The sequence below is a fragment of the Strigops habroptila genome, chromosome 8, assembly GCF_004027225.2.
Source record: "Strigops habroptila isolate Jane chromosome 8, bStrHab1.2.pri, whole genome shotgun sequence".
Taxonomy (NCBI): Eukaryota; Metazoa; Chordata; class Aves; order Psittaciformes; family Psittacidae; genus Strigops; species Strigops habroptila.
Window position 1 is genome coordinate 55,621,721 of NC_044284.2, and position 12,202 is coordinate 55,633,922.

Here is a 12,202-nt window from a genome sequence, read left to right on the forward strand (position 1 = left end):
TTGATGAGTTAGATGAACTTACAGCCTCCTTAAATATTTTTGTAGAATTGAATTACAGCCCTATACCTTAATGTGTTAAAAAATGTTATTACCAGTAATAAAAGCATAATGAAAGGTAACTGTGTGCCCAGGTAACTAGAGTATCTATGTCAAAAATGTTCATATTGCAATACAGGTATTGAATTTAAAAAAATCCTAGTGTTATGGATAGGAAAAAAACAGTGAATGGCACATTGAAATTTAGTCTTTGAATAAATAATGTTGCTCTTATGTAATCTGCTGCCTGACGTGGGATCAGCAACTACTTAATATTAAAAACAGTCATCAACAATAAATGTCCCAGTGCATGCACACTGAACTCTTAACGGTGGATTTGAGCTTCAGATGTGTAGGGGAGACGGCAGAATGTTTGGAAAGGAGAGCTAGGACTTACCTTTTTGTTACCATCAATAATTGAAGTGTTTACTAATGATATGGATCAGTATATACATCTAAAACAAGTAGTATTTCTTTGTGCCCATAAGAAACATTTAATAGTTCTTCAGCATTTCCTTCTATCCATTATCTCTTCTGTATGTATGTATCAAATAGATTTTCAGTAACCTACAACTTTGCAATAATTTGAAGGGCAAATAAGTGCCTTGATTTTCCTTTCTACTATTGGAAAAAAATCAGGAAAACCTAATTGGAATTGAGTGAGAGTAACTAGTAGAAAACTCGGCACCGGGTGCAACATTGGTTTGTGCCAAGATATTTTGATGAAGTATTATATGAGAAAATCTACTTGTTCAAGAACAGATTTTTACAGAGCAGCTTAATGTTCTGAATGTGCTAAATTATCTGAGTTGAATTCTGTTTGTTTGCTTGGTGTGGAAGGTAAGCATGCTGAAAATGTAACTAAAAAGCATTTGCGAAATGCGTAAGTAGGACACCAGCCAGTTCCAAATTTTGTTTTCTTTCACAGATTTTAAAAGATCCAGCTTTATTGTTTATTGTGGGGAACTATAGATAGCTTTTGTGTCTGTGGCTAATAATAGACGATGTACCTTCCTCAGTGCGCTGTGCTGAAGTCCTGCTTCTGCTGTAACTGAAACCACTGGTGTGGTATTCCTGTCAGCTTTACGAGGGCAAGATCAGCCCCTAAAATTGCGGTTTACCTTGTGGGGTTTTTATGTTGGAAAGGATATGGTCATATGATTTTAAATATACATGGGAAGCTGCAGTTAACCATATCAGCTGCTTCAGTCATCTTCTGATTATGTCTTATTATCAGAACTGGAATTTTCCCCCAGTTTTAATCAAGTGGATGCCGATTCAGCATACATGAACATACAGTGCTCTGCTGAAGCACATTAGCCTTGGGGTGCAAAACCCCAACCCTGCAGCAGGCTCTTGGCAAAGCTTGGAGTTGGTGTCAGTGTTTGCGGTGGGGTCACAGAGGTGCCGAGATCAAAGGATGCTCTTCCAGGTGGAATCCCAAGCAATCAGATTTAGCAGCATCTAAACCATTTAGTAGTATGTGTGAATAAATGCATGTATGAAGTCAGATTGAGAAGAGAAGGGATGGCTGATACTGGGTAAAAGGGAAAGTCTGGAAGGAAAGGTGTATGGGGCTGGTGCAGCGTGACAGAGATGTCAGCAGTGCTCGGTGCCACGTGGCTGGTAAAATTGGCATGGGGATTCTGGTTTGGATGTGCCGATTTCTTTCAAGAAGTTGCTATTCCTGCAGCATTTATTTTCACAATGATTCTGCTGTGTCGCTTAAGCCTTTCTGTTAAGCGCAATGTGGCAAGGTTTCTTTTCATTTAAAACCAAGTTTGCTATTCCTGGATTTGGTAATAAAAATAAAGGTAATTCAAAACTTATTTCCATTGATGAAAAAGAGGATTGTTTCCTAAACGAGGCATTGAACTAACACTGAAGCATTTCAATTACGAAAAATAAGTAAATAAAAGTAGAATTGACCAGAATATGACCTATTTCGTGTGAGCCACCCTCATGCAGTTAATTTTGGAATAGAGACCCCCTTTTTGATGTGTGTGTCCCCCCCCCCCCATCCTCCTGAATTACAGGCCTAATTTGTCACAACATGTGCCTCCCTGGATTTAAAAAAGAAAGCAAATTAAGTCTTGGGTAATTATAATAATTACAGGATCGGATGAACACAAGGTTCAGTGTGTGTGGTGTCTTAGCCCTTAGTTCTGCCTGTGTTTGTCCCTGTCCCTGGGCAGTGCAGTCTCTTGCCCAGGGCAGCAGTTTGCATTATTTGATGGAGTCTTTGGTGGAGAGAGGCTGAGCCCATCCGAGGGATGCTCTTTGATAAGAGACACCAGTGAAGCTGCACATTGCAAACTCCACAGTAGAGAGCAAAAGCCACCATTTGCATTGCTTTAATTTATCCAGATTTGAGACTAAGATGATGTCTGCAGCTAAGATGATGTCCTTCCCTTGTAGCACTGGTGACAGAAGGCAGGCTGGAAGCCATAGTAGAGGCAAATACCTATATAGAAAAGGCTTGAAATACCCACGTTTTTCTGCTTCCTTTGTCTGCCTGCACAGTTTTCGGGTTTAAACTTGTATTCTGCAGATAAACATGCAGGCAGCTTTACTCACGTGACTGGTGGCACTGGTGACAATGGGGCTACTGTCCTGTGCGCACTTTGCTAAGCTGGGTTCTTATTTGTCATTTTTTGGAAAGGTCTATTTGAGTCTGTTCAGTGAAAATTGGAGTTTCACGTTTCCAGATAGACGTGCTTGTTAAAATTCCAGCCTGCACCTGCGCCTGATAAGCCTTTCTCTGATTAAACCTTTTTGATTCCAGTAAATATCTGAAGACCTTTGTATCTCTGAAGATTGCAAATCCAGGGCTTTATTATTTAAAGAGGTGTCAGTTCGTTAGTGAAAAATATAACTGGAGAATATAGGTCATCACTGGAACCGGTAAATGGTATGTCTTGGGACACTGAGTTTATTAATTGAAGGCAATCTGAATGACAACACATTGCAGATTGACTGTGCCTGGTTAATGTTGTTGTCATTGCACTCTGTGATACAGTTATTAAATAGGTAAAATATTTTACCTTTTCATATGGAGCCATACACTTACTTCATCTGATTTAATGGAACTATAATTTTAATTATGATTATTACCTTAAATTATAATTAAATTTATGTGGTTTAAATTTACATTTGTGAAAATGGCTGTGTGATGAAAGCAGAAATCAGCTTCGCATTAACAAAAAAAGAAGGGTTTTTTAGCTGCATCTTAGTATATGCTCACAGCCAAAGACTAGCATGACCTACTTTGCAACAATAACAGAGGAATCAAGCCGGGTTTTTTTGTTGAAGTATCTAAATTGGCCATGAATGCTACCTACTCATTCGTTTGTAAGTATCTTTAAAAATAGCTATTGTATCTATGAAACTTAAGGGTTTTTTTCCTTTCTCCTTTTATGTTGATGTAGATAATTAGCACCATGGAGCCTCAGGTGTCGAATGGCCCTACTTCCAATACAACCAATGGACCCTCCAGCAACAGTAGAAACTGCCCTTCCCCCATGCAGACAGGGGCTGCTACAGATGACAGCAAAACCAACCTCATAGTCAACTATTTACCCCAGAACATGACCCAGGAGGAGTTCAGGAGTCTCTTTGGGAGCATCGGTGAAATCGAATCCTGCAAACTCGTGAGAGACAAAATTACAGGTAAGTGCTTCGTGGTGTTATCTTCATGTGCATCAGAGTCAGTTTACATCTGGGGTCAGCAGAACCTTGGTGCTTACATTGCAGGTGCTTAGCACAGGGAATGCTGCAGATACCGTGGTAAGCCTTTAGTTTTCATTGGTACAGAACAGCTGTAGGAGAAGTCCCCTGTCTTTCAGCCTCCATACAGATCTGAGGGGAGGTATGAACATTGAGTCTTCATGCATATAACACATTGTGCAGCTTCTTGCAGCAGAGCTCAGATGATAACATTACCTTCCTGATCATTCTGGGTTTTATTTAACATTGACTTAAGTGGTAGGAGAGTAGTCAACTGACCATTCCCAATTCTGACGACTACCTTTGAACCTCACCATACCTTCACAAAATTTTGCATATTAACGCTATGAAGTCAGGATGGTTCTGCATGCTTGTATGCATGCATGCATAGGTTGTTTACCACAGTGCTCTGCACAGCACGGGGTTTGTAGTTGGGTACCACTGCTCTCGGTTTCATTCAGACATTCATGGATATTTTTTAATGAACTCTGTTCCTTGAAAACATTTTAATTTGCTGTGACACTTTCCCACATGAAGCAACACCCATTGGCAAGGTGCCTTCACAATAAGAAGGGCCTCCCATTACAGATCATATCTTAAAGAGGAGAGATGTCAGCATTACCGCTAGAGGAGGTGTAGACAGGTGTAGGTGCATGTAGCCTGCTCTGTGTCCTTGCTGCCGCAGCCAGGGATTCACTGATGCGCAAGAAAATGATGGGATGAACAGTCAGCTTTTATAGCTTGCTTTATAGGTTAGTTTTATAGGTTGTGTGTCTGCTCGCACCGTAGGTGGGGAACAGCTGAAATTTCACTGCTCTTCAGTGCATCACCAGTGCTGTTATGTTTAGCACAGAAAGCAGCAGCCTTGGGAAGGAAGGGGTTCCAGAAGAGGAGCCGTCTCCTCTCAGATGCACTCCTGGCAACTTGGGTGTGCGCTCTGGAAAGAGGCACCATGTAAAGATGAGGAATTAAAATGCAAATCTTCATACCTACTTCCATAACAGCCTGGCAGCTGTTGTTATTGGCAGCATTAGGAGGATCTGCTTAGTGCTTTTAAACATGCAATGCTTCTTTTTTATTTACTTCCTGACATACAGCAATGTTCTGGTGAACACAAGGCACATAACAAATGACAGTAGCTGCAGGGCAGCTCAAGTCCTCAGAACTCTAGTCCGGCAGAGCTTTCTTCAGCACATTGACCATGATGTATCTATTTCAGTATCTCTTCTGATTTGGCCACAGCTTCAGGGGTATTAAAAGGAAGATTGAAAAATGGAATTGACTGTTATTTATTCTTTACTTTTTTTTTCCTACTTAAAAACAAATTGCTTAAGCTCCCACTCCAAATTTGCCATGCAAATAACTGAAGTACTTTTCTAAGTATAGCTGGTCCAGTATCCCAGTGTGACATAGCGACCTTGATATCTGCCTCCAGACCAGTTTAGCTCCATACCATTGTTTTTCTTTTAGACTGAAAATAATCTACGAAAGTAAATTGCAGGTTACTTCAGTTATTTCAGACAGCAGTGAATACCTGACCCTCATCTGCAGGAGGCTAGTGTGCCTAGCTTGAGTTTTGATCATGGCAGGTCCTGTGTTTCATGAGTTTTTTTCTTTTCACATCCCTCAAATTCATGGTGGTTCCCTCGCAATATAATTTCAAGTCTTCAGATATTGTGTTGTTTTCAGAGAATTGGCCGTCTTTAGACAGAGAGCCATTACTTCTTCAGCTGGGAACAGTATTCTTTTTGTTTCATTCCGTCTCCAGGCTTTTGTTTCTGTATTTGAAGATGTGAGAAGTTTGCTGTATAATTTCTGACATATTCTTGGGGTAGTTCTTTGCCTGTGCTTTTTCTTTCCATACAAAGTGCATAAATCTTCATGAGCAGTAAAATACTTTAAAGGAATCTTTCTTAAAAATAATTGGATGCTTTGAGGACATCACCTCTAAGTGACTGAGGAGCCTACATATTGTTCTAAAAAGTGATACAGGTACAAAAGAACCATATTCGCAAAGAAAATTCGTCCTCTGAAGTCTTTGTGCCATTTCTGAAAATAGAATTTAATCTGCCAAGGTTTTCAGGCCTGTTATCAAGGCATTGTGCAACATTACTAAATTTTAGGATGCGTGTTCATTGCTCAGATTGAATTCTGAGTTAGTAAATCGAATGCATTCCTCTGCCAGACACAGTCTGTGTTTTAAAAGGTTCTTAGAACATTGAGAGTAACAAAATGGAAATGCACTGAGGTCATACCCAGCTCATCTTTCCGGATCATCATGTAAGTGTGTTCTTCATTAGGCTTTCTGAGATTTTATGAGTTTTATTGGGAGGGGAGGGGTGGAAGTATGCCAGTAGCCTGTTAGAGGAATGGCTGGCTTCTCGGGATGTTCTGCTTTTTTCTCTTATTAAAAATCAGTGTAGGTTTTCTGACAGTGAAAGCTGGATTACAGAAGAAACAGTATATCTTTAAGCTATTCTTGCTGAACTGGTAGAAGTCTGAAACAATTTAGGTTTCATCTGCTTGGGGATTTTCACTGTTTCTGTTCAAAACTTCATGGTTTTAGTACCTCTTAGCTAAGTGTGCACTGTTGTAGTATGCCTCTAGACAAACACTGGAGCTCTTTCCATGAAAAATATGGGTTGTCTTCATAGATAGTAAATTTGTCTCTTCCTTGCTAAGGTAAAATACCAGGTAAATCAAGGAAAACCAGAATAAAAAGGTTGCTTCAAGAAAAATAGAAAAGGTCATAAACCAAAAAATGCCATTAAGTAGTTACCCTGGCAAAACCATATTAGAAAATCTCGACTGTGTTTCTGAGGCTAGATAGGATTGAATTGCTTCATGGGAAAGATTAGGTTTCCCCTGTCCTGTTGAAGAATTGCATGGATTTTTGTGAAATAATGCCTAGGCTCCCAAAATACTGTGGTTTTTTAAGGGGTTCAAAGCTAAACAAGATCTTCTAAATATACAGAGGATCCCTTTGAGAGATTTTGATCTGAACTTCTGTATTTATTTTAAAATCGATTAAACAATATATGTCAGGAATAATCTGCTCTGAGTCTTTCTTCAGGCTTAGAGCAGTAGTAGGGTTTTTTAAGAAAATTGATTCGTGATGTTACCCCTCGCTTTGGAAAGACACATATTTAAACAGGCATATTCCTTTACTAAAAAAATATGCTAATTTGGTAGTACACCGTACTGAGTTGAATAGGAATGACAGCTTCTAAGACAGCCTTTAATTTGGTATTCAAAACCAAAATGGTAAACTTCGGTTTTGTTTGGTAGCTTCTCAGAACAGGCAGGATATACAGTAGCATTTTTAAAAGATGCTAATGACTTGAAAGAGGAGATGGAAGTCAGGCATACATTTTAATTATGGGGGAGGGGTTGCAATAGAAAAACGGGTTTTTTTTCACTGCAGAGATTTTAAGGGAATGAGACAAGGAAAAACAGACTGAAGATAGTTGCCTTCATTTGGCAGGGGTGTTTAATAAAAGCAGAACTTGTGGTTGTAAAGTGTGCTTATTAAATTCTTCATTTACACTACCTAATTAATTCTAGCATTTTAAATTAACAGTGAAACTGGTCCCTGCTGTACCATTTCATAGCTACAGCATATTTCGTCCAACAACCCAGTTGTTCAGGTTTAATCAGCTGCTCTCAAAAAATGAGAAGGAACTTGAGTTAAAAAAACCTAAATGGCATAAACATTTTAGAGCAGTGTTAAATGGAAAGAGGTGACTTCAGAGAGGAAGGCTACAGCTGCAGATGGATGTGAGGGTCCGCGCTTACAAGCGACTCTAAGCTTTATAGCATTGAGGATGTCCTTTTTTCCTTTAGTCCAGAGAAAGCCAGTGATAGATATCTTACTGAACTCGGGGAAGGAGAGGGCTTGAATGCGTCAGAAGATTTTGAGAGAAGAAATGCTGAACTTGTTTTGTCCCGTGTTTGAAAACAAAAGATCCAGTCAGCATAGTGTCCATCAGAGGCACTGTACTTGCTGCTGGCCAAGTGAGTTGTCCTTGTTGACATAGATTGTGTGGGGGAGAAAGGGATGTTTGTTACTAATTTTTTAATTGATTTGGTGGCCTTAGCTGAGATCTAAAAGGTTATATTTTTGTTTCTCTGTAATCTACACAGGAATTAACACCTCAGAATCTTCAAGTGATTGGTATCTAAGAATCTTTGGATCTCAATCTTTCGTATCTTACAACAATCCAGGCGCACTGTAAAGCTGAATGCTTATTGATACAGGATTTCTGTGCATCACTTAACTTATGACAGAGTTTGCATATTCCTGCTGTGTGGTACAATTTGATGTTCTCTGCATGCATAATCAGGAACTTCATTGCTCCTCTGTCCAAAATGCAACTCTGTTTTTAAATCATTCCTTTTGAATTTGCAATTTTTTTAAGATTATGCACAAAGATTTACATCTTTCATTTTCATTTTAGGTATTTATAGTAAGACTGATGCAGACTTAGATTAAAACTACAGTTGAGAAATAATCATGGCATTGTAAGTGTGGTATAAATATTGATGATCCCAGTGAAAATCCAGGACAGGCAAGCTATTGACTCAAAGCAGTAGCATTTGTGTGTTGTCACATGTTAGAAGAGAAAGAAATACTGAACATTTTACCTATAGTCCTCTCCAGAGGTTATGGATTGTCCATTCCTCATCTTCAGATGTTCAAACATATGGTCCAAGATGCAAAAGCTAACAAAAGGGCAGAGTCAGAAATAATGCAGCACTATGAGAGAATACAGGAAAATACCTTCCAGGTGAGCAGAGTTCAGCGTTCATTTCTCCATAGAGACCAGTAAATTCCTAACCTGGGGAGGATGCTCTGCCTGTGCTCTGAGCAAGCCACTATGAACCCCTTCTGGTCCAGAAGTATGTCCAAACTATGTTAACTTGGTATCATCTGCCCACTGTGAATTTTTTCTCCTATCTCCCAGTATAGTGACCAGCTTACCAGCATGTACCAAAAAGGTGCTGCTGTAAAAAACAAAGACCCAGATTTTATTTGTCAAATGTGTGCAGTGAATGATGGCACTGATCTGGTGTTTCTGTATGGAATGTGCTGTTCAGAGACTGCATGCTTGGAGTTTCCTGAAATGGGGGGGGCCTCATTAAGCAAGCTTAGTTTCAGCATCTGGAATCACTAGCTGTTTTGAAAGCAGTGGGTGGAGATGGTCTCTATCCTCAGGAGCAGAAGCCATTAACTGCACACTGTGTCAGGGACCCTAGGAGGCAGGAGGGAAGGAAGCCAGGTACGGTTATGTTTCCCGATAGTGAGATTCTCTAGGAGGGAAGCTCTTGAATCTGATGGCAAGTATGCAGTAACAGAAAAACACTGCTTAAGCTTTTCTTAGTCAACAGAAGACTTCTAGTATTGGCCCAGTGTTTGCATTGGGCAGCAGCTAAGCTTTGGCTATTTTAATGGGAGGTTTTGGTGCCTGTTAGAAGACATGAGCGAGAGATCTTGGTGTCCATCTTGGGATTGAGGGGGGATTCTGAAAGCCCATCATAACAGAAAGAGACAAAGCAAAAACAGGATTAATGGTTAAATTGAATTAAGGAAAGAGGCCTTTTGATAATACAGTTCATGATAATAGGTAACCACGGCATGGTTATATCTGCATTTGAAAGACTCAACTGGACATTGTGGGGATTTTAGTAAAATTGTGCCACATTGTTATGGGGGGGGAATATTTATTTTTATTCAGTGGAAATAGAAGCTGTAGATAGATGTACATGTAGATAGAACATGTAGTCACTGAAAATTTCAGATACAAAGGCTATCAGTGCTTTACATGTTTTCTCTGGGAATTTTGTGAAAGGACATACCAAAAGCGTTTCTGATTAGAAGAAAAAAATGACCTATATGCAGATAAATATAGCTTACTTAAAACCCAGTGTTGCTACCTGATCCTAAATGATTGAAAGTCTAATCTGAGCATAAACTACTTTTACATTTGATGTCCAATTCACTGATTGTGCTTTGAAAGTGCCTTCCATTTTGAGATATTACTGGTTCCAGTGGTTTTCTCCACTTCAAATACATTAAACAGATAGGATTATAGAATGTAGGGATTATGTTAGATAAGACTTATAAACTCTTTAGAATGTATGTAAACAGTCATGCCTCATGGCATAAGCCCACTTAATAACAGGGTTTAGGAGAAAAATACCTTGTAGAGGTGGTTTATTCCCTTGTTGACTTGGAAGGAGTTTTTAGTAATTCTCCGTAAAGCAGTGGTAACTAGTCACTGATCTCTGATCATTTACAGATCTTGTAAAGATCATTACAGATCTTCTTAGACTAGACTGAGTGTTAGCAGCAGTTGCTTTGTTCCAGTAGTAGATGAGAATTAACAGAATCCTTCAGAACAGGGAAAGAAAAACCAAACCAAACTTACTGTGGTGTTCACCATTTCAAAGTGAACACAATTTTGGCATTTGGTTTGATTGCATTTAAAGGCAGTATTTTGTAGTGCTCCTCAAACTGGCAGTATAGGGAATCCTGTAAGAAGCAGTGTAGTTCTTTGCATTTTACTTCCTTGCAAGCAAAAGACTTAATATTTGCTGAAATAGAAAAAAATACTTATGCAGCAGAGTACTCTGCTAGAGTTCTTTTGTCTGAAAAATAATACCAGGTTAAGTGAATTGTAGATTGGCCTCACTGTATTTTAGTAGATAGAGGAGACTCGTATGGTAATCATTTCTTTGTGTTGAGTGCATGGTCAAAATGCACTGAGAGAAGAGTGGTCAGGTAGAGAAGTACAACTGCAGTTGAAAGTGAAGAGCCCAGAAAAGCAGAAGTCTAAAATAATGTGGTTTAGAGCTGAAAAAAAGAAAATGCTTTCTGTGAATCAGATGGAAAACAGAGCATGCTTCAGTTTTTGGTTATAATCTTTTTTCAGGTACCTCCAATAGTGTGCAGAAAATAAAATATTAAAGACATGAAAAAAACCAGATGTGCTTCAGAGTCTTTTAAACCTAAAATTTAGAATTATTTTTTTGAGACTAAATATATAACTGTGAATGTCATTAATACCTTTAAGTTGATCTTAATTTAGTAGCCTACTTACTTCATTTTTATAGCTCCTTATTTCCTGAAGTGTATTCTGTTCTTCATCAGAGATAAACCTAATTTCAGTGTTGCGTATCCTGTTCTAAGGGCTGCAGATTCAAGACAATCCTCAAATATTGATTATCTAAATGAAGATTTGCATTATCTGAACTAAATTTATGAGCACTGGGAGGGAAGGAGCGTAGAACCAGTAGCAAGGGTCTTAGTGCTGGATTTCTGAACCATGTTTGGCATGGTTTGATGTCTGTTCTAAGTGCTGAGGAAAATGGTCAGATTTGCATCCGTCATTTTCTTTATCGCCTCTCTGCAGTTGTCTGGTGCATACTCTGCACTGGCGAACAAAAGAATTTTGATTTCTTGATTATTGGAAAAAAGCAGTTGAAATGAGTGTTGGGGCACATAGGCAGAAAGCAGGGAGGCGTGACCCTTGTGCTGTGAAAGAGCTTTCCAATTAACTCCAGCAGTTTCAATCCCAAGCTTGTTCTGAAGGGTATTAAATGTCTTCAATGCATATTTAGTTATTCTTCACCGTTTTTGATGGCTTGGTTTGCGTAAATAGCATCACCTTTCCATCAAGTCTAGTGAGGAAGGATTAGCAGTATGATTTTCCTCAACAGCACAAGCACACCTACACCTCCAAAATCGTGACTTCCAGATAGAAGGTTATTTATGAGGCTTCTCAGTGTGTCTGCTGACTTTCTAGTCTGAGACTCTTTTGCATCCTTCATATCATCCGCATTGAAGATTAACTGTTTACCAGGGAACAGCCAGGTGAAATGGTGGAACTCTCTGATGACAGTCAGTCCTTAACCTCCTGTGTTGTCTGTCCTTTTTCACTTGTAATGCCTGTCCCTCTAGAAGCACAGACACTGTGCTTCAGCACTCAAGCACAGGTCTTCTGTCCCTGACCCTTTCTCTTACTTCCTTTTAGTCCAAGAAGGACAAGGAGAAAGAGGGTGAAAGGAATGAGAGAGTTCCAGGAAAGCTCAGGGAGACTGGCAGCGGTGTCCGCTAATGATGCACTATCTTCCAGCTGAGGCACGGTCTTTCGGGGCAGCAGTAGACAGCACACCGAGAGATACCTGTCAGGGCTCTGAGGCTGACTTAGCCATCAATTCATCTGTTCCCTGCTATTCAAGACCACCTGCCCTTTAGCCAGTGCCAACAAGCAATACGGCTGTGCTGTGGCTGTCACCTCTGCCTGTCTCCCCAAGTGCTCTTGTGAGACAACTTGTCCAAGAGTACAAGTGACCTGTGTAAAACCAGTCTAAATGGTTTTGAAAGTGGTTTACTTCCTGCTCTCCCTTTTTGCAAGACTGCTTTTTATCAGTGCTGTAT

General features: G+C 39.6%; 1 protein-coding gene across 9 annotated transcripts in view; it reads left to right on the forward strand.

Moving 5' to 3' along the window:
- Window positions 1-12,202, forward strand: part of ELAVL4 (ELAV like RNA binding protein 4) — an 83,078-nt gene that overhangs the window by 36,430 nt on the left and 34,446 nt on the right. For all 9 annotated transcript variants that reach the window (XM_030494319.1, XM_030494315.2, XM_030494313.1 and 6 more), the window contains exon 2: window positions 3,465-3,705. In XM_030494319.1, coding sequence (XP_030350179.1) covers window positions 3,477-3,705 — 229 coding nt within the window. In that variant the 5' untranslated portion in view covers window positions 3,465-3,476. The remainder of the gene's footprint in view (window positions 1-3,464; window positions 3,706-12,202) is intronic.